The 23,320-nt window shown below is 45.4% G+C and overlaps 1 protein-coding gene across 2 annotated transcripts in view; it reads right to left on the reverse strand.

Annotated features, from left to right (window-relative positions):
* Positions 1 to 23,320, reverse strand: part of LOC147462357 (uncharacterized) — a 121,598-nt gene that overhangs the window by 62,939 nt on the left and 35,339 nt on the right. For both annotated transcript variants that reach the window (XM_086483675.1, XM_086483680.1), the window contains exon 4: positions 1,914 to 2,048. In XM_086483675.1, the coding sequence (XP_086339801.1) occupies positions 1,914 to 2,048 (135 nt within the window). The remainder of the gene's footprint in view (positions 1 to 1,913; positions 2,049 to 23,320) is intronic.

Genomic DNA, 23,320 nt, shown 5'->3' on the forward strand with positions numbered 1-23,320 from the left:
TGGCTCTAATGAGCCGCGAGATCATAGAGACCATAGGCTTCTCCATGTTCCCCCATCCATCACTGCGGCCTGTCCTCCCGTGATGATCCAGTGAAGGTCCCCAAATCTCAGCTCCATAAAGCAATGCAGAAGCCACCAAAGTGTCAAAGAGCCAGAGCTTCGTCCGAGGCTCCTGAAACTGAACCTGTGAACACATCCTTTCCAATCTACCCAATGCTGCTTGGGCTCTGGTCAATCTAGTCTCTGCTGCCCTCCTCAATGAAAATGCTGGCCCACTAAAAACCACTCTAAGTGTAAGCATCTGTATACTCCACCTTCTCCTGGCCGTATGTGAATGCTGGCGCTGACCTCATGATCCACTGTGGGGTGGTATTAAATACCATGACCTTGGTTTTACCAAGGTTGACGGACACCTCTGTGCACAGGCGTCTATAGATCCCATCTATGTATACAGAGTCCGTCTTCCGTGTGAAGGTGTAGCGAGTAGGGACTGCTGCCCATAGCCTGTGTGCTACACTAAACTGAAAAGAGATGGTCAACGACACAAGAGCATGGTCCACTGCCACACCAACAGGTTTGGGTCCAACCGTCAGATCTTGGATACTAGAGATGAGGCTCGGCTGTGCCATGACATAATCCACGGTGCTGGCTCCATGTCTGTGTGGAAAGCATGTAAAACCCCCCGCAGCGGGAAATCTCTGTAGGCCATTCAAGATGGCCAATCCATGTGCAGTCCCCATGTCTATCAAGTATCCTCCATACTCAGTGTGCTCTCCATCCTGTGATAATCTGGATAGGCCCGTCTCTGCAACATCCAACTCTCTCAGCGTCTCCTCTGAAGTATCATAAAATACTGTCTGATGATGGGCAGTCCTAGCATTGAAATCCCCTCGAATGATGATGTCACCATCTCTAGAGAACTCCCATATGTCATCATCCAAAATAGAGAGAGAGAGAGAGAGAGAGAGAGAGAGAGAGAGAGAGAGAGAGAGAGATTTTACTAACATCTTCTATGAGCAGAGTTACGCTGACACAGAAACAATTTGGAACTCTAAGAATAGCAGCACTTCCAATCAGAGCCACGGAAAACAATGCAACCTAAAGCAACCACAAGAAACAAGGTGCCAAGATTCCACATACTTCTTAATAAAGCTAGGGGAGCCGAATAAGTTGCTGAATTAGTCCATCAGGTAATGTATCAGCAATGGCTAGATGTGACATTGTCAGGTACAGCCAAAAGAATGTAATGGAAAAAGGACACTAGCTTAGCATAATAACAGTTCAAGGAGTCTTTGGTATGCGCTCAAAAACAAAGCAGCCAACATAAAAGTTGCGAAGAATATAACAGCTCAAACTATGCTGCCATTGTAAGAAGAGAAGGGCTGATGATGCTTGTTAAGAACCAGTAACTAGTGCATATTCTACTTTTTATTGTTGGACTGGCTTGTTGAAACAACACATGGCTCAGCCTTCAGAGGTACCAAATACGTTACTTAGAGGTGCAGGTTCATTGCAGCTTCAAAACTATTGATAACAGTAAGTACTAAGGATGATTGACTCTGGGCAATATTCCTGCACTTCAAGGATGGAGCAAGCCCTCTTTTAAAGATTCAAAGAATTGACCTGGCACCTAACTTCTACAGCTCCGCAACGTTCTCCCAACGGAAGCCTTACAGTTTCTCAAATAATTCTACCGATGCTAACAATGGGTTTAGCAAAAGAGGCACATTTCAGCTAAATCAGCTCTTGAGAGGGTCCCTTCCACACCTCCCCACCCCCCCCAAATGAGAAAAAAAAAAGTACACCCACATGCACATATTAACTGAACTCCCACACGTGCCATATGGAGTCTGGACACAGCAACATGGTAACTGTTTTCAATTGAAAGGAATCCAAGAAAACTTCACACTTACAGTTCTTCAAAAAAGAGATCCATTAGCATGGTCTTTCCTGTTCCAACACCACCATATAAATAAAGCCCCCTTACAGAGAGACGAACCTTCTGTCTGCCTTTTGAAAGAAAGCTTGTCCATAACCAGCTCCGCTGTCTGTTATATCCAAGAATTAGTCTCAAACAGTAGGGCAGAAAGTACGTTCACTTCTTTTAAATTCTAGGAGTCTCGAACCAGATCAGATCGTGGCTTGCGCCCACACATTAAAAGCTTAAAACAAACTCATGCTGCTCTAGAGGCAAGGTTGACAAACATTGCAAACACCCACACGCTGATTGCCACAAGATAGAAGTTATCCTCGCTGGGTAGTAAAATTTATGTGCTGCTTCCATGAAACGACAAGCTTGAACACTACATGATGAAAGTTGTCCTGCATGTGTCATGGTAGCAAAATTTATGCAGCTGCTTCCAGGAACAACATATATGAACACTGTCTCTTTCACTCTCTTGGAATCTTCCCTAATGATTTAGAGCTTGCTTTTGCACCTTTTTAGTTTCCATAAAAGTTTCACTTTACTAGAGATACATCTTGACAAATGCATAATAATAAAAACTTCTGCAAAAAACCCATGATTCCATACTTTTAACATCTCCTTTCAATTTTGAAAGCTCTACAACACGGTCATGCTGCTCTAGAGCTGTACAATACCATCAAGCATGGCACACAGCCACACCCTGATTGTTGCAGTATGGACGTTATCCAAAGCTGGTAACAGGATTTATATAGCTGCTTCCATGCAATGACACACTTGCACTATTACAAATTGTGATGACGTGGCAACCCTGGATGCCTAAAGTCACTAGACATTACCACCCGGCCCTAAAGTAACTGGACCTAAGAACTACAAAATTGACGTGTGGCACTGCTTTCCGCATTTGCCACCACGATTTGCAGACTGCCACGTGGCACCCCAGTACGCCAGTTTTGGCCAGCTTTTGGAGGTCCTGTTTTTAGCGTCTGAAAAACAACTGGGGCGTCCAATTTAGGGGCCCATGTAACCTTTATAAGTGATGCCCTGGGCAAGGCTCTAGTAGATCAGCTTGGAAGTCAATTGCAAAGCACACCTCCCGGCAGTTGTACTTTGTGATCATCAATCAAGAATGAAATACCAAAACAGGCACGGGTGACATGCACTGGGAGCGGAACTCTCTCTCTCTCTCTCTCTCTCTCTCTCTCACACACACACACACACACATTTTCACATTTCACATTTCACATTTCACACTTCAATTTCAGTTTTCATTTTTACATTCAGTACTACTTTTTTGTACTTGTACTTCAGACATTGTATTAGATTCACCACTTTGTATCTGATGGTCTCATAGGTCATTTTGGCCTTTTGAAGACGTTAATATATCATTTCATTTCTCTCGTGGCTTCCGCATTGCTCTATGGAGTTCAGATATGGGGGCCTTCATTGGACCATCACGGGAGGTCGGGTCGCACTGATGGATGGGGAGACATGGAGAAGCCTCTAATCTCTATGATCTCACGGCTTATTAGAGCCAAGGCTTCAGTACCACATGACATTATTCGAGCAAAGCTAGCTGCCCCCCACTAGTGGTTGAGGCACTTACTAGATCAGTCTCCTTTTTACACCGCTTGTGGGACCTCCCCAGAGACAGATATGCCCGCCTAGAACTTGAGTCCTCTCGACAGTTAGTGTCACGTGCACATCTAACCCTATGTGCATGTGGACAAGCTATCTCAGGTCAAGGGTTCAGGTTAGTCTAGGAAGTGTTCTGGCATCTTTGTGAGCCTGTGCGCAGGCCGTGCATGTCCAGGCACTTAGAATAGTTGCATATTCTCTAGTTGCATATCCTCTGATTGCACACAGCATTATCATTAGCACGACATTCAATACCCATCATGAGCATTTTCCAGAGCATAGAACCCTTTTTGCCAAAGTACACATTTTTCACTTATTTATTAATGACTTTTGTTGGAAACGTAAGTAGGGCAATTTGCTAAAGATCTATAAAAGAAACCCATTGGGCACTCAGTAGAAGCAGAAGAAGCAGGGACACAAGGAGGCAGGCACCCAGCAATCAAGCAACACCTCGACAGGAGCCAGAGCATTTTTCTCAAGAAGAAGAATCGACGGTTACAGATCCAAGCCGCAGTGCCACCACAGTAGCAGAACATCTAGCGTTTTCAGTTTTCAGCATTGACGCTGTCGTCGTCGACATGTCATCGCACTCCCTATCTTGACGACGACACCTTCGTCGCCATCGTTGCAGATCCTGGACTTGACGACGACACCATCATTGTCATCGTCATAGTATCCATCGTCATCGTCGACATGGTCATCATCCAATTCACAGCATCTAGACCAGTGTACCAGAGATTTGTGCAATGTATAGCATAGATCTCTCTCGCCATAGAGGGGAGCCTTTGGAGGAGGGTTTGAGAACCGTCTGGTGTCGTTCTCTCTCTCTCTCTCTCTCTCTCTCTCTCTCTCTCTCTCTCTCTCTCTCTCTCTCTCTCTCTCTCTCTCTCAGCACTCTCATTCACAGTAGCACTCACTTTGTTTGTGATCATTGCACTTGCTCTCTCTCTCTCTAAGAAGAACAGAAGGCTCTCCCTTCTGTAAGTAAAAGGAACCCTTGAGCACTGTTCAGAGCACTCATCCTGAGCACTATCACTGTTGTTGCACCTTACATTGGTATCAGAGTTTTTGGTAGTGTTCTGTATCACTCAACGAAAGAAGCACAAGAAATTTTTTTACTTGTAGCGGTCGCACGTAACCCAAGTCCACTTGGGCGTGTCGATTCCTAATCGCGTTTTTTAAAAGTGACAGGAAACCCAAGAAAGAAGGGCTTGTCCAGCCTCCCCTTGTTCCTCTTTTCACTCATTGAGAGCGGACCGTGCACTTAGCGGCCGGCCAATCGACGTGAGGTGGGAAAAAGCAACTTTGGTGTGAGCGTAAGGCCGCCAAGGGGTGCGCCCGTAGGGAAGAGTCGAGCTCGGGTAAGAGAAAAGCCTTCTCAAACACCGATTGCAAGCTAAAGAACTTAAGAACCTCAAGAACCCAAGTTCAATGTATGGTCATCACCTGAAGTGGAATGGATACTTTGAAGGTGATGAGAGTAAAGTTGGTGAAGACACTAAGTTTCTACACCAAGAGGATTGTTTCCTGATCCTCCCCCATCCCCATCTACGCCACGGATTGCACCAAATCCTATGGAGGCTTTGGTCAAGTCGATGATGGACATGATGCTAGAAAAGAGACGCAACACGCCGCCATGGAGCAAGCACGTGAAGCTCAACGCATAGTGGCCGAAGAAAGGCGAGCGGCTATGGAATTAGAGTGAGAGGCGCAGAGAGACCAACGCATGCAAGAGTTGGTCCTATTGTCACGAGGACGTGGCAGTTATTAACCATGTCACAGAGATGTGGCAACTGCTAACCTTGGTTGTTGGTTTCTTTCCAATGGGGTTTATTTTATTTGTTTTGAGACCCTCTTTTTGAAGTAGCAAACGGTCGGACATTGTATGGCCAATGTGAACGGTAGATTCACCCGTAGACGGGAAGTGGTCGGCACTGGAATTCGTATGGTAAGAGGATGTTTAGGCTTAGAGCAAGATCATATAGGTCCCCCCGTCGCACTTAGCAAGTTGGTGGATACTAGGAAGTGAACTCAATTAAGGCGTAAAGTCAAGGTGGGACTACCAACAAAAAGTATCCGACAGTTGGGCCACATTGCACTTTTGGATGCGGCTCCAATGAGGATAGATGGTCAGAAGACCAGTGGGAACCCAACGGAAGCATCTCCTAAATTTTAGGGAACTGCTATTTTGGGCCGTGAAATGTGTTCGCGTCATTACCTCCGGTATGACTAGGGGAACATTTTATAACTCTGCCGCGAAGTCAACTGGGCAACCGGTCAGGATATTTTTAAGCGGCAAGCCCGAAACGGGCAAATGCTTGTAAATGCGCCAAGTGTCAACTTTTCGTGAACTTCCCTCTTGCAGAAAAATGGGCGCTGACTTTTATGCTGGGAGAGGCCTCATTTCAGCTTTTGTCACAGGTTAAGAGCTATGGAGTGCTTTCTTTCCCTCTCATGTACAGTGTGGTGCTAGGAGTGATGCCCTGCACACTACACACTGCTCTCTCTCTCCCCTACGTGCAGTTATGTGATGCCCCACAAGAGGGCTACTCATTTGACTGATGTACAGTTGTGTGGGTTCATGCTTTTGTGCTGAGGCAAGAGCCTCCTTGAGCAGAAACAGGGGTAGCTAGCTGCTGCTCCAAAGCAGGCACTGGTGAGGGTCATAACCTCACCGAACAGGTGCAAAATCAGCGCTGTGTATGCGCTGTAAATTCACTGTTTTTCAGCCGTACGGACGCCAGGATCATTGGGAACCGTGCCCCACTGCCAAAGGACAGTTAGGGGACTGTTTGGGGCTGAAAACAGGGCAAAAACCAGTAAATACAGCGTGCTGAATTTACTGTTTGTGGACAGGAATCAGAGGGTATACGACAGTGCAAGCGAGTTCCAGCAGGGGAATTGGTTTCGCGCAAGTTTTGGGGTTGTTATGCTGCCGAAATTTGGCCAAATCAAATGGTATCTAGGTGGATACACGTGAAGGATTCCCAGGACCTTACCTTGTAGTTTACCCTCCTAAAGAATAAAGAAATACCGAAAGGGGCGCCAATTTTGGGGCCTACAGGTTGTCGGCGTCTGCTCGGAGCATTCTAGCTTCCGAGCCGTGTGTGTGACTAAGTGTTAATTCCTATTACAGGTCTCCTTTACAAAGTGCTCTGTGTGTGTGTTTAAAGTAAAGAATTTCGGGTGAAAGCCAACGCCTACCGCCCTACGGGCCGGTTTCATGGTTCCATTGCCGGGATCTCAATCACTTTTTCCTCAAAGAGTGAGCCTGGATTGTTCAGGGTAAAGACACACAGTGCAAGAACACGGGGATTACACTATGGCCGACAAGGGGAAGGGAATTATGGAAGAGGGTTCCTCTCCAAAGGACAGGCAGGAGATTCCTATGGTTTTTGAGATTGGCGAGAGCTCACGGCCACGTCAGTCTGTACCTCCTGTCAACGTGAATGTCCCTCCAGTAGTACAGGGCTCTATGACAGGGCAACTTGAGGATGATGCGTTTAAGACTCAGTTAGTTGCCGCGGTGAATGTCTTTTCGCAGCTGGTGCAGAATCCGAGGTTTATGGAATTCTTGCAAGCGCCACCAGTGCAACAGCAAAATAGGCAACCTACGCCGCGTACGGAGCTTGTTGAAGCTCAAGCCCAGGTACTTCATGAGGCGCAGGAGGAAAGGGAACACTCGCATGCTGCGGAGTCGGGGGCTCCAAAGCAGGTTCCTCCCGTGCTTGAACAGGTGGCTAGAACGCCTATTCCACAGGTTATGCCAATTCAGCCCGCCACCTTTCAGAACCAGCATGCTGCCTTGAATGGACAGGGAGCTGGATACCAGGCTATGCACTCGGTTTTTCCACCACCCTCGGTACATCCTGGGTATTTCAGAGGTGGATCAGTGTTCCAAAGTATGGCTGGTTATGCGTCTGGAAGTCAGCCGTACATGCCAGGAACAGTGTTCGGGGGTATGCAAGGCATCATGCCAAACCCCATGTATGGTACTATCGGCATGCAGCAAGGTTTCCACGGCAACCAAGGCCAGTTTGGGGTGCCACAGGGTCATTTTCGCATGGCTGGTTTTTCTGGACAGCAGCCAAATATCGCACCTCTGACGCAAAATGTGAATGGCCAACATGTGCCGATCATGCCTAGTACAGTGCCCATGTTGCAGACCATCCCGTATGACAACTTGGGGGCACTAGAGAAGCCGAAGGCTTACAAAGAAGGTGGTGCAGCGGTAAAGTTCAGTACCTTCAGTGGTTTCGAGGACAAGACCAAGGCACTTACTTTCCTCCAGCAGTTTGATACAGCTTATGCGGGAGGGAATTTTACAGAGGCCTCGAAGGTCAGGAAAGCTGCCACTTTCTTAAAGGACAATGCGCTTACATGGTGGACGACATTGTTAATGCAAGGACAGGCACCCGCCACTTGGGTTTACTTCAAGCAAATGTTTGCATCTGCTTGGCTATCCAATGAATTTGAAGCCGACGTCCTGACAGATTGGCACCAGCTTACTTCAGCTTCGTGCAAGAGCTTGCTGGAGTACAATAGGAGGTTTTGTAAAGCATTACTCTCAGTGACCTCCTACAGATTTGTGCCACTGACAGAGTAGATAGAGAAGTATTGTTGTGGGCTGCCTAAAGGGCTTCGTGATTACTGTACAAAGAACAGAGTGGCTACCCTTACTCAGCTTATGGAAGTTGCGAACACTGGTCTTGCCTTGTTGAAAGGAGAGGACAGTGGATTTCCGAGCAGTGACAAAGGAGGGCAGCAAAAGAAAAATTCAGCGAAGAAGCCCTTTGTGAAGACGGCTCCTGATGCGTCACAGGGGTCAGAACAGGCCACCAAAGACAAGGATTCAGCTGGGACTTCTGGAGCGCAGCCAAAGAAACAGAAAAGGAAGCCTTTTGTGCGCAAGTCGCTCGAGGAAAAGAAGGTCCTAATGGCTGAGAACAAATGCTTTATATGCGAGCAGCCTGGTCATATTTCTATAAATTGTCCACAAAGGAAAAGGCCAGCTGACTCAGAGGATAAAGAAGACCAGAAAGGCAAGAAGCCTAAACCCACGGCAGGTTTAGTGCCAAACATGGTGGGTGACAGGCCTAGCACAGATGCCAGTGAGTTATGCAGGGCATGGGGTAAAGTTAGAGATCAGACGGCACTCATCTTCTTTGATCCAGGTGCCAAAGCCAACTTCATCTCACCAGAGTTAGCTATGAAGCTTGGCATCAAAGCTAAAGAGATGGGCTACACAGCAGAGGCAGGGTTGGCATGTCCTGGCCACTCAGAGTGTGTTACTCCCATCATTGGAAAACTGCGTCTGCATATTCAGTCGTATGTGGACACTGAAGAGTTTTACATCATGCCGCTGGAAGGTTGTGACGCCTTGTTGGGGATCCCGTGGATGTTCCGAGTGCATGGAGTCTTGGATGCCTACAACAAAAAGATCACTGTACAGCATAGGGGCAAAACTCACATCTTGGATGTAAAGCTTAAAGGAGAGTCAGTCCCTATTGTATCTGCTTCTGCTATCACTTCTGTAATAAAGAATCATCTTTCTGTGTACTTGATTTTTGCACGTGATGTCTCAGATAAGGATCAGTCAAATTTATCTGTGTTAGATAAAGAAAGGTCAGCATTTTTGCAAAAGTTTAGTGACTGTTTTTCTGATTCATTACCGTCGCAATTGCCGCCAGAGAGACCTGAGGACCATCGGATAGATTTGGTGCCAGGGTGTAGCCCACCAAATAGACCTCCCTACAGGGTTAGTGCGGCGCAACAGAAAGAGATTATGGGCCAGGTTGAGGAGTTATTAGAGAAGGGGCTGATTCAGCCTAGTTCTTCACCCTTTTGCTCCCCAGTGCTCCTAGTGCAGAAGAAGGATCGCTCATGGCGCATGTGTATTGATTACCGTGCGTTGAATAAGAATACCATCAAGAATAGGTTCCCTATTCCTCGCATTGATGATATTCTCGATCGTTTAGAGGGTGCTGCAATTTTCAGCAGGATAGACCTGAAGAGTGGGTACCATCAGATTCGTATAAGCCCAGAGGATGTGCACAAGACTGCGTTTAGAACGACATTTGGTCTTTATGAGTTTCTAGTGATGCCGTTTGGGCTAACAAATGCTCCTGCCACGTTCAACAGAATGATGGACCGGATTTTCCACTCGCATCAACAGTTTGTTGGAACATTCTTCGATGACATGATTGTGTATTCGAAGAATGAAGAGGAGCATAGGCGTCACTTGACCATTGTGTTCGAAGAGCTGCGCAGTCACAGGTTACTTGTCAATCCTAAGAAAAGTGAATTCTTCCTCGAAGAGATCCACTTTCTGGGCCACATAGTCTCAAAGGATGGTGTAAGAATGGATCCCGCAAAGGTCGAAGCTATCAAGACATGGCCAGACTTGAAGACTGTGCACGATGTCAGAAGCTTCTTGGGATTGTGTTCCTATTATAGCAGGTTTATCAGAAATTTTGCAGAGATAGCATCGCCTCTTCACGCATTGCAAAAGAAAGAGGTCACTTTCAGATGGACCCAAAAAGAGATTTCAGCTTTTAGTCTCTTAAAGGAAAAGTTGACTTCAGATCCAGTTATTGTTCTGCCAGATCTCAGGAAGTCATTTGTGGTCCAGTGTGACGCGTGTGGCAGTAGCATCGGAGCAGTGCTAATGCAAGATGGACGGGTAGTAGCCTATGAAAGCCGAATTTTGCAAGGGCCAGAGAGGACTATGCAAGTCTATGAGAAAGAGCTCTTGGTCGTGATTCATGCGCTTTCTAGCTGGAAGCACTACCTCTTAGGTGCTGATTTTGTTGTCCAAACAGATCATCAGACCTTGCGATACTTCTTGACACAGTCAAAGTTATCCGAAAAGCATATGCGATGGGCGAACATTCTTTCCATGTTCCACTTCCAGATTATGCATGTGGAAGGCAAGAAGAATGTTGTGGCTGATGCGTTATCAAGAAAGCCACAAATTTCAGCTGTGTCAATTCCTTATCATCATGAGTTAGATGACATGAAGGAACAGTATACTGTTGATGAAGATTTTGCAAGGATCTTTGAACAGTTACAAGAGGGGCAACATCATGAGCACTACCTCCTCAGAGATGGTTTTATGATGATGCATGGCAGACTTTGTGTCACTAGGCCACTGCGACATAAGGTCATGGAAGAGAGTCATGTCCCACCGTATGCAGGGTATCGTGGCATTGATGCAACAGTTAAAGCGGTAGAGACGTTCTTCTATTGGCCTACCTTGAGGAGAGATGTGGATGCCTTTGTGCGAGCATGCATAGTTTGCCAAAAGGTCAAGTTTGGCAGGCAAAAGGCACCAGGGTTATTACAACCACTCCCGATTCCGGATAAGCCATGGGAAAGCATTGCTATGGACTTTATTTTTGATCTTCCAAGGACACCAACAGGGAATGATGGTATATGGACCATTATCTGCAGGTTCAGCAAGCAGGCCCATTTTATCCCTGTCAGGAAGAAGATAAAATCTGATCAGATGGCACGCTTGTTCATGTACAATGTGTTTAAGTACCATGGTATGCCACAATCGATTATTAGTGATCGTGATCCTCGCATGACCAGTTTGTTCTGGAGAGGATTGTTTGAGAACATGGGTACTACGCTCAAGTTCTCGTCTTCGTTTCATCCACAAACTGATGGACAGTCAGAAGAGGCCAATTCTATTGTCTTAGATCTGCTGAAATGCTATATGTCAGATAATAAGGGCAAGTGGGAACAGTATTTGCCTATGCTTGAGTATGCGTACAATAATACGGTGCATTCGTCTACTGGCAAAGCACCTTTTGAAATTGTTGAAGGCGGCAAAAAGGTTCCTCCCATTTTGCACACAAAGGACAAGATCTTTGAGGCAGATCGATATGTTGAGAACATGGATGAGATGTATAAGAAGATTAAAGTTGCCTTAGAGAAGACTCAGGCAAAACAGAAAAAGGCTGCTGATCGTCACCGTCGTGAATTGCTACTATCACCTGGTGATTGGGTTCTCTTAAGGTTCGAAAAGGCAAGGTTAAAGAAGATGAAGGGCAAGGAACGGCTGTTTCCTAAGCTCAGCATGCGTTGCTATGGGCCTTTTCAAGTGCTTGACAAGATCAGCGATGTGGCTTACAGGCTGAAACTGCCTGATGCGTGGAAGATTCATAATGCGTTTCACGTGAGTCTTCTAAGACCCTTCGTGGGTGATGTGCCAGAAGATATGCCAGTTGAGGATCGGCCAGAAGTTGAGGAACTTGATGAGATCCTGGTACCTGAGCAAGTTTTGGCACACAAGGACAGAAAAGTTAAAGGACAAGTTGCAAGACGTTATTTGGTGAAGTTCAAGAACTATCCGCCTATGGATGCAAAGTGGATGGAAGAGCATGAACTGTCAGAGTCACCAAATGTATTGCAGCTTTACCTTGAAGCCTTTGGGTTACAGCCTACTTATGCCCCAACCCAACGTGTGCAAAGGAGGGGTAATGATAGAGCTAGTACATCAAATGTACATATGAGTTCAGTGCTATAGATGGAAATGGCAAAAGTATGAAGGCCTCATTAAGTCATTTGTATCTATGTATGTTACGACCTTTCTTGTGGATACATGCAATGATAAAAGAGTGTTGATAGCACAAGATCATCAATGGCGTGTATTTATGGTATGCAATCGAGGACGTTTGCGATTTCAAGAGGGGGGTATGTCACGAGGACGTGGCAGTTATTAACCATGTCACAGAGATGTGGCAACTGCTAACCTTGGTTGTTAGTTTCTTTCCAATGGGGTTTATTTTATTTGTTTTGAGACCCTCTTTTTGAAGTAGCAAACGGTCGGACATTGTATGGCCAATGTGAACGGTAGATTCACCCGCAGACGGGAAGTGGTCGGCACTGGAATTCGTATGGTAAGAGGATGTCTAGGCTCAGAGCAAGATCATATAGGTCCCCCCGTCGCACTTAGCAAGTTGGTGGATACTAGGAAGTGAACTCAATTAAGGCGTAAAGTCAAGGTGGGACTACCAACAAAAAGTATCCGACAGTTGGGCCACATTGCACTTTTGGATGCGGCTCCAATGAGGATAGATGGTCAGAAGACCAGTGGGAACCCAACGGAAGCATCTCCTAAATTTTAGGGAACTGCTATTTTGGGCCGTGAAATGTGTTCGCGTCATTACCTTCGGTATGACTAGGGGAACATTTTATAACTCTGCCGCGAAGTCAACTGGGCAACCGGTCAGGATATTTTTAAGCGGCAAGCCCGAAACGGGCAAATGCTTGTAAATGCGCCAAGTGTCAACTTTTCGTGAACTTTCCTCTTGCAGAAAAATGGGCGCTGATTTTTATGCTGGGAGAGGCCTCATTTCAGCTTTTGTCACAGGTTAAGAGCTATGGAGTGCTTTCTTTCCCTCTCATGTACAGTGTGGTGCTAGGAGTGATGCCCTGCACACTACACACTGCTCTCTCTCTCCCCTACGTGCAGTTATGTGATGCCCCACAAGAGGGCTACTCATTTGACTGATGTACAGTTGTGTGGGTTCATGCTTTTGTGCTGAGGCAAGAGCCTCCTTGAGCAGAAACAGGGGTAGCTAGCTGCTGCTCCAAAGCAGGCACTGGTGAGGGTCATAACCTCACCGAACAGGTGCAAAATCAGCGCTGTGTATGCGCTGTAAATTCACTGTTTTTCAGCCGTACGGACGCCAGGATCATTGGGAACCGTGCCCCACTACCAAAGGACAGTTAGGGGACTGTTTGGGGCTGAAAACAGGGCAAAAACCAGTAAATACAGCGTGCTGAATTTACTGTTTTTGGACAGGAATCAGAGGGTATACGACAGTGCAAGCGAGTTCCAGCAGGGGAATTGGTTTCGCGCAAGTTTTGGGGTTGTTATGCTGCCGAAATTTGGCCAAATCAAATGGTATCTAGGTGGATACACGTGAAGGATTCCCAGGACCTTACCTTGTAGTTTACCCTCCTAAAGAATAAAGAAATACCGAAAGGGGCGCCAATTTTGGGGCCTACAGGTTGTCGGCGTCTGCTCGGAGCATTCTAGCTTCCGAGCCGTGTGACTAAGTGTTAATTCCTGTTACAGGTCTCCTTTACAAAGTGCTCTGTGTGTGTGTTTAAAGTAAAGAATTTCGGGTGAAAGCCAACGCCTACCGCCCTACGGGCCGGTTTCACCTATAGATACTCACCTCGAAATCCGAGCCAATCAAGGATGTGGGTTGTTCATCAGGTAGCACAAGTAGAGATGCATACTCCAACAATCCAGTCACTGAGAAGTTGACGTTTAGTAAGTATGACGGTAAGATGGATGCTAATGTTATTCATTCTTGGTTGCATCAATTTAATGCTTACTTTGCGACAACTAAGAAAACAGGAAATAACAGACTTTTGACGGCAGCCATGTATCTTACCAGTGATGCCATTAATTGGTATCAAGCGTGGCCAGAGGCACTGGAATTGGAGCTGATCTCTTGAGACAGCTAATTCCAGTGTTGAAGGATTTCAACTACTAGTGTGGAAAGATTTCAAACAGCAGACTAGACAGAAATCAGAGACTAGACTGAATTGTGGATAGTGAAATAAGAGTCGGACTTGTAGACTGGAATAAAGTTCAGATTCAGAAGACTGTTGAGAAGTAAGTATCACTGAAATATATACCATGATTGAGATTACAGCGAATATGATTACAGAGAAAAAGTATAGCCAATAATATTGCCACTGATGCTCAAGTGCAATTATAGTCCAAAGCGCTAATACAAGTGATTACAATTGCCAACCCGATATCAATGTAATGGGCCCTATTTATATACTTCGGGTTTACTGTAGTAATTACTCTAGTAATTACTAAGTGATTCGCTGCCCATCTTCTAAGAACACGTTCCCACATGGTGGCTATCCAGCCGTCCACATCCTTCCCTTCTTTCTTGAATTTTGGCAAGATTCCAAAATTTCTGAAAAATTCTCCTGTCTAATTCTGATGTGAGACTGAAAAATCCATTGTCTGGTTCTGATGTATTGTCAGAGTCTTACATTGAGAAGATGGTGAAGGATGCAGAGCTCTAGAAAGATCACAGATTGCGAGAGGCAACTGAAAAGGCCAAGGTGGAGCTGTCACCTCTCCCTGCCTACTGAGAAGAAAAGTCGCCCCTGAATTCTGAGATAGAACTACCCAGTATCCTTCCATTGGACCGTCTTCCTTTTGCCTTTTCTCTTTGACCGGGTTGGTGCCTGAGAAGTTCCAGCATCAGCATTCTCCTTCTGAATCAATCGGTTAATGGCCTCCTGCTCAAGCTGATCCCGCCGGTCTGTGGTCATCTCTACCTCATAAAGTGTGAGAGAATGATAGGTTTTGGTGTCAAGATCATAGAGTGTACGCCTGCCCTTGCTCAGTCTGGTTCTGGCCAATCTATGACAATGCGAAGCAGTATGGATCCATCCTTCTGGAAGAGGCTGATTTGTTTTGACACGAGCTTCGAAAAGAATCTCAGCCATCTCCCTGTACTGCAGTGCCAGACCCGGCTTTGCTGCAATGTCTTTCTCAGGCAGTTTGGAAGATTCGACCGTGAGCTGTAGTAACTGATTAGTAATTCTAGTTAATCCTCTAACCTAAATCTTCCACTGGCCCATACACAGCTGAATCTGGTGTAGCTCTTCCTTCATTGCCTGGATGTCATTGATTTGAAGAGCATCATTGAGCAATGTCTGCCAAGTCTTCCATTCCACAGTTGATCACTCATACCAATCCCGAAGCTCATCAGTTATTTTGAAATATGTGAGTCGATCAACTGGTTCTTGATGTTGAGGATATAGCGCTAGAAAGAATCTTGGCAACTCAGTTTCTCTTGCCGGAACAGCATACAAGAGAATTGGAGAATCAGGCACAAATTCCAAGAAATTCAGGACTGCCTGGTTTTCTTGTTGCATTATCTTCCTAGTAATTCTTACTAGCTGGAATAGAGTTCGGAGAGCAGTTGCCTGTGCTCCCACTGACATTCGCCTTTGAGGTCCTCTGCTAGTGGCTGTCTGGTCCTCCAGGATGGCTTTCACTCTCTGGTCCAAAACACCTCTGGCAGTTTGCAGTTGTACCAGAACATCCTTCATGCAGCGGTAAGTTGGTTTGTTACCCAACAGAAGTTCCAGTTCTAGAGCTAAAGACTGACAATCTACAGTAGACTGTCTTTGCCAGTGCGGGTTTACCACTTTCTCATCAGCATTGAGTATCCATTCCGGAACTCGTTCCAACAGTTGAACTATACTGGGATGCGCAGGTAGTCTACAAGCTTCTTTATCATGGAAAGCAGCAGATTTCCAATGTTCTACCATTTCCCTGGCTCCCACATATAGTCTTTGGAGCCTTTCTAAATCAGTTCAGAGAGCATCATCCTCCAGATATTGTCTGGTGATGGAGGCCTGTTGATGTCTCAGATGCTTATTCAAGGTAATGAGCTGCAGTGAATGCTGATGATCATTCACTGGTCCTTCATCCTGAACCTTCATTTTCCCTTTAGCCTCTCTGCTGTGATGGGACTGATCCGTGGGCTGATTCTCAGTGTTACCGGGCTGCTGCTCTTCAGTCTGCTGATAACCCGACTGGTGCTCTGTTTCCTGTCCTTCCTGTTGTCCCTCTGTCTGGTCTGGTTGGTCTGGCTGTGACTGGCCTCCTTCATCTGGCCCTATCCCACCAGTACCAGGTCCTGGGGGTGGAGATGGTGGTGGGCATCATCATCATCCTTTGTATGCCCAGTCTCTTCATCATCCTCCTCCTTATCAGCTTCATCTTCTTCATCTTCTCCTTCCTCATCCGCGGAAGTCTGTTGCTCAATATAATCCATTATGGCTTGGTTCATCAGAGCATTATTGAACTCACCCATCTTGTCCTGCAAATCACTCTGCAGACTTTCCATTAAGGACTTTAAATTTTCTAAGTCAAAAACAGCATTGCCTGCGGGGTTTAAAATTTCAGACAAGCTATTGTAGATGTATCTGTCAGTCAGCGAATGCTTCAGAGCTGTATGGTGTATTAGCAGCTTCCTGAATTCTGCCCGCTTCATTCTGAGCCCTGTTTCAGCTCGCTCGGCAACTCTCAATGCCTCATTCCTTTGACTCTTCATGATCATAATTTCAGACTCAACCTTGGCTAGCTTTTTGTTCAACAACTCCTGAGCTCTTTCTGATTGAGCTTCCAATACACTGTGTTGTATTTTCTGCATTTCCTGGGCTTTCTGGAGTGTTGCAATCTGATGTTGTGCTTCTGCCAAGTCAGCCTTGAGCTTATTGATCTCGTCTTCTGATCCAGCAGCCTCCACCAATTGTCCCATACAACTGACAATGGTATTCCAAGAAGACTGCATCAGTACTGAACATCTGTCTTTGACCGTGGTTGTGGATCAGAATCGACAGGTTCATATATTGCCACAGGAGCTACATAAGGTAGAGTTGCATAATCCGTTTTGGTGAGCAAGAGATGCCCTCTCAATTGCTGAGTTTGCATTTGCTGCAACTTATCCTTTTTAACCAGTTGCAGAGGGTTTCCAGAAGTGGCAGGAACTGTTTCAAACAACGTTGAGGTCGCTGGACCTTTCCCCTTATCCAGTTGATTCTTGCCTTTGTCTCCTGACTGGTCTGGTACCTTCGCCTCAGTGACTGGCTTTACCAGATCTCTCCCAGATCCAGTAGCAACTGTATGTTTGACAACTGACTGATCAGGTACAGTTTTCTCAGTGCTTGTTGCCTTAACCTGGCTTTCGATTTGCTTCAAGAATTCACTGCTTTTTGTCAGTGTGATTCTTGGTTTCTTTGAACTGCCAGCTTCCTCTGCAGTGGCCTTCCTTTTCAGGTCATTGGAAATCGTTTGACTGTCCGTTTCCTCGTCTTCTGAGGACAGTTCAATCTTCTTTGGTTCAGAAATGGGCTGCTCACTCCATGCCTGCTTTACCTGCTCATTAACATCTGCAACAGTAGCCCAATACAGAAATCGCCAGACATACCATGCCTTGAAAACAGTTTGAGATTTCAGCTTGACAGTCTATTGGAGTACATTATGCGAGAGTATTTGACACAGGTTGATATGGACTTGTGGATCTAGTATCTTGGCCAACAACATAGCAAATAATTTCTCGGACACATACGTTGGGTTATTCTTAAGACTGACTGCTTCGGCGACAAATCTGTAAGCAGCGGAAGCTTCCAGTCCTGCTACTAGAACTCCTTGAGCACTTGCCTTGCGCTTCTTTCTAGCTGTTTCGTCCTCCTTTAGAGCAGTACTTATTTGCTGTGCAGTTGCCACAGACGGTTTGGGCTCATTAGGCATCCAAAATGCAAATGCAATGGCTTCTGGTGTCACTGACACCTTCCTATTATTTATCACAGCACTGCTAGTTTCAACATCAAAGGAATCAAGAACTTGCTTAATAATATCTGCCTGAAAAGCAATCCTTGTGGCTTGCAACACAACTCGCAAATCCCAGATTTGTAGCAGAGTCATTGCGTGATCAGTAAAGACATATCTTTGGATTTTACTGTATGAAATAACAAGAAGGCTTGCCTTTGCCTCAGCAACTATAGCCTTAGTTTCCTGCATCTTCTCTGAGCGTTTCCTTCTACCCATACACTGTGAGGTCGACGACGATGAAACACGCGAAGGCGAAGAGGACTTACTTGTGTTAAAGCCATTTCCTGGTGTCGTTGGTAAGGCTGTCTGACAGTGAACTGTTTCGTCAGAGGTCGAAGTTTACGGTTGTAGTGAAGAAACCTCGGAGCTCGGCGATGGCGAATGGTTGACAGGAGGAAAGCGTCGCGCAGGAGATTTATGAGGAAAAATGCTAACTCTCCTGACTGTTATACGTATTCGCGCCATAAAAGCTCCACCACTCGCCGCTCCTAGACTTGTGTGCGCCGTTGCTGTCGTGGCAAACATGCATTGGACAAGACTGCAACCCATCCTTGTAATAATTATCACTGGCACACACTTGATCGTTGGCCACTTAAAATTTAGAAAGTGTGTTCATACTGGTTCTGAACTGATTCCCACTCTGGCTGGACCATACTGGTACTGGTTCTTAAATCAGCCTGATCTGATTCTTCCGGTACTGGTTCTGAAGCTGGAACTGGTTGCACATGGGAAAGACCAAAAATATCTGATTCTAGTATCTCTTGATCAACAACCTCCAGTTCCTTAGTGACTTCTTCTAACCCAATTTCTATGGTCTCTGAATAATAAAGTTTGATCTTTGCTCCATTATATACTCCCGGCAACATCAGTCCAGATAAGTCTTTTAATCTGACTGTGCCATTGGAGAAGACCCAATCAACCTCAAAAGGTCCTGCCCAGGCAATCTTCAAATTCGGCTTCTTTGGACCCAATTTAGACTGATATAGAAGCACTAAGTCTCCCTTCTGGAATTCTCGGACTTTAATTCGGCGATCATGCTAGTGCTTCCTTCTTTGTTGAACAATTTCCTGTTCCAATATAGCTCTTTGCTTGAGTTCATCTAACTGCATCAGTTCATCCAGTCGTTTCTTAAGATTATGGTTGAAGTCCAATCCATACTTTACAGTTGAACAATTTCCTGTTCCAATATAGCTCTTTGCTTGAGTTCATCTAACTGCATCAGTTCATCCAGTCGTTTCTTAAGATTATGGTTGAAGTCCAGTCCATACTTTACAGCCATTCTCAGACTGGGAATTACAAACTCCATAGGAACCACAGCTTCAGTACCATACACCATTCTGAATGGTGTCATTCCACTAGTTACCTTATAAGCTGTCCTATAAGCCCATAGAGCAGTCTGAAGCTTCAAATCCCACTGGTCTGGTTTCTTTTGCACCACCTTAGTGAGAAAAGTCTTAATTGTCTTATTGCTAGCCTGTCCATTGCATCTGGGATAGTAAGGAGTAGATTTTCGATGCTTGACTGAAAGCATATCCAATAGGATTTCCATAGTATCATTGATGAAATGTGTCCCTTGATCGGTCACAATTTCCACTGGACATCCATATCGGCAGACAATATTCTCAAACAGAAACCTTGCAGTTGACTTGGCTGTGTTGTCAGGAAGAGCTTTAGCTTCAACCCACTTGGTAACATAACAAGTAGCCATCACAATGTACTTATTCTTCCTGGGGGTCACCTTCTTAAAAGGTCCCATAAAATCCAGTCCCCATTTCATGAATACTCCCAATGGTTGTATTGGCATTAAGGGAGTCATGTCTGCAGCTGTTGGTCGGCCCATTCTTTGGCATATGTCACAAGTTTGACAAAAGCTTCTGACATCAGCAATCATTGTTTGCCACCACAGACCTGCTTGTAGAATCTTCTTGTAGGTCACTTCGTTGGAAAAGTGTCCACCAAACTCTCTATTATGCGCTTCTGAGATAACTTGCATTCTTCCCTCCATAGGGACACATCTCCGAAGTATACCATCCACACCCAATCGATAAAGTACTCCCCCAATGATGGTAAATTTCAGGCTTTTTATGATCAGAGCCTTCTTCTGATTCTGTTTCCAATCCTCTGGAAAGGCACCTTGGGAAAGGAATTGATAAATATCATACCATTCAGGATCCACTGATTCTTCTGCTTCTAACTGAAATAAATCAGCATCCATTGGTTCATCTCTCAGAGGTGATTCTGAATATCCTTCTGTACTTCTGGAAAGAAAGTCAGCTCCACAGTGGTTTCGGCCAAGCTTATGGAAAATTCTAAATTCAAATTCCATAAGGAACATCATCCATCTTATCAACCTGCCTTGAATAATAACTTTGTTAATCAGAAACAGAAGAGCTTGATGATCCACATAAAAATGGAATAACTTCCCCAATAGGTAATGCCTGAACTTCGTAGCGCTAAAAACCATTCCGAAGGCTTCTCTTTCAGTAGTCGTATAGCCTTGTTCAGCCTGACTGAATCTCCGACTAGCAAAATAGACCGGATAGTCTGTTCTGCCATCTAGCTGAGCTAATATTGCCCCCATTGCCAATCCTGAAGCATCTATGTGTACATGAAAAATAATATCCCAATTCGGCTGCCTGAGGACTGGTTTACTGGTAATGGCTTTTTTCAAATTCTGGAAACTCTCCTCACACTCAGCTGTCCAATTGAACTTACTGGTCTTCTTTGTAAGCTCATATAATGGTACTGCTTGAGAAGCAAACTTGTGTACAAATCTTCTATAGAAATTCACATACTCCAAGAAGAACTCAACTCAGAAGCAGTTCTAGGTGCTTTAGCTTGCTGGACACATTGTATTTTGTCATTGGCCATTTCTATTCCATTGCGGGAAACCACATGTCCCGATAGCTGTCCCTTCCAAACCAGAAATACTGATTTAAATGGATTCAAGCAAATCCTTTTCTCCTGACAGCGTTTAAAAACCATCTCTAGGAATAGAAGGTGTTGTTCCTCAGCTGAATAGACAGTGAAGTCATCCATGAAAATGGCGAGGAACCGATGAAGAAATTCATTAAACATCTCCATCATACACCGCTGAAAAGTAGCTGGTGCATTGCACAGGCCAAAAGGCATCACCAGATACATGAATGCTCCCCACTCAGTGATGAAAGTGGTCTTGGCCCTATCTTCAGGAGCAATCTGTAACTAGTTATAGCCGCTATAACCATCCATGAAGCTATACATCTCATATCCTGCGATCTCATCAAGCAACATATCAGTAAAAGGTAAGGGAAACGGATCCTTAATGGTCTGGGCATTTAGTTTCCTATAGTCGACACAAACCCTTAATTTCCCATTCTTCTTAGGAACGACGACTATTGGAAATAACCAATCACTACTTGCTACTTCCGTAATGAACCCAGTCTTGAGAAGATTATCAATCTCCTCCTTGACCTTCTTTGCATAGTTGGGGTTCATCCGGTATCTTTGCAATCTGACTGGCCTAGCTTCCGGTTTCAGTGGTATTCGGTGCTGACAGACTTCAGGATCTACTCCCTTCAAATCTGTATGTTCCCAGGCAAATACATCTTTATAGTTTTGGAACATTTTTCTTGCCTTTTCCTTCATTGCCAGTTTCAGGTGCTTGTTGACTTTGATCATTTTGGGATTTTCCTCTGATCCCAGGTTCCACTCCTCTACTTCCTGATCATCTGGAAGCAACCAATTTGATCCTCCTCCTTTTCGTTTGGTCGAGTCTTCAACGTAGTCCCAGGAAGGTCCATTCATCTCTGAATCATTATTCTGATTCAATGGATACTCTTCAGAACATACTGATTCTTCTATTTTACCAGTATCAGCTGGTTCCTCTATTCTTCCAGTTAGCTGAACGGTTCTTTCCCCTGTATTGACTTCAGTAAACTGATCAGGGAATTGTCTCTTCTGCTTGTCAGCCTGTTCTTTGTTTAGTAGGACTGCATTCAAATCAATTTCTGCCAAAGGAAAGATTTCATAGCTGCTAGCATTCGCTCAATTTTCTTAGCTCGGTATTTCTGACACAACTCCTTCGGCCTCAGTTCCTTTTTCCAGCTCCTGGTGTTGTTGGTCTGGATTTTGATTCTGCCACTGGCCCCTTCGATGGTTAAAGTCTGGCTTGCGTAGTCATGAACAGCATGTGCTGTTCTTAACCATGGGCGGCCTAATAGCATTCCATATGCTCCTTGTACATCCAAGACTAGGAAACTAGTTTTGAATTTCTCCCTCCCAACTCTTATCTGCATGTTTTCAATCATGCCCGTCGCTTGTACGACTCGATGATCTGCCATTCTTACTTTGAATGGTGCTGGTTTCATGTTAGTTATACCCATTCTTTGTTGAAGACGGGCTCCCATTATGTTGACTCCTGCTCCTCCATCCAGTATGACGCTTGAGAGAGGTTCCCACTGCTTCCTGACCTTGTAATCTACCTGAATAAGTGGAACTTCATCATCCCGGACAGCCGTCAGGTCCACTGTTCTGGCCTCTGCCTCAGTCTTCCTGCGTTGTCTGATAAAGTTGGCCACCTCAGGTAAGGTCTTTCTTATATCCTCCAGCTCTACAGTCAGCTTCTGGATTCTACCACAAATTTTTACCTGAATTTCCTTTCGCTCCTGGTCAGACTGATTGTCAAAGCTCGAAGAACTAGTGTCTTCACACTGCCGTTCTTCTTTATCAGTACTACTCTTTCCTTCCACTCCCATTTCATCAGCTAGTCCATGTACTACAGCCAGCATGGTCTCTGTCATGGCCGGTACTGACTGATCTTTATCAGTCGATTGGGCTGGTATCTACTGAATGACCCTAGCCTCGGAACTTTCTAGCTGCTCTGGCAGCTTCTTAGCTAAATTCTCTGTGATTTTAGCTGCTAGTTCTCGCTGCTCTTGCCACTCATCTACCACCTTTTCTTTACCTTTGGCCTTCCAAACTTCCCTTTGCTGGGCCCACTTGCTGCTGTTAGGATTAGCTGGGACTTTTGAAATGTCTGGAATTTCTTCAATGATCACTCCCTTGCTCCTGGTAACTACTCTGACTGAGACTGGCTCTGGTGCCTTAGCCTCAGTAGCACTCGTTACTGGTGCATATGGACATTGGGCTGCAAAATGACCATACTTCCCACAGGTGTAGCAATTCATGCTCCTGGTCTGGAAGTTGCCTCTTCCTCTTCCTCTGCCCATTCCTTGTTGGTATCTGCCACGTCCTTGACCAGTACCACTAGTACCTGGTCCCTCTTCTTGGGCTACTTTGATTGGCTCTGCCTTTACTGGTTCAGTGTAGGAAACCACTGATAGATCCTTTCCTTTCTTAAAATGGTGAATTCTGATGCCACA

Source organism: Adiantum capillus-veneris, chromosome 2 (genome assembly GCF_014529385.1).
Source record: "Adiantum capillus-veneris isolate H3 chromosome 2, ASM1452938v2, whole genome shotgun sequence".
NCBI classification, from domain to species: Eukaryota; Viridiplantae; Streptophyta; class Polypodiopsida; order Polypodiales; family Pteridaceae; genus Adiantum; species Adiantum capillus-veneris.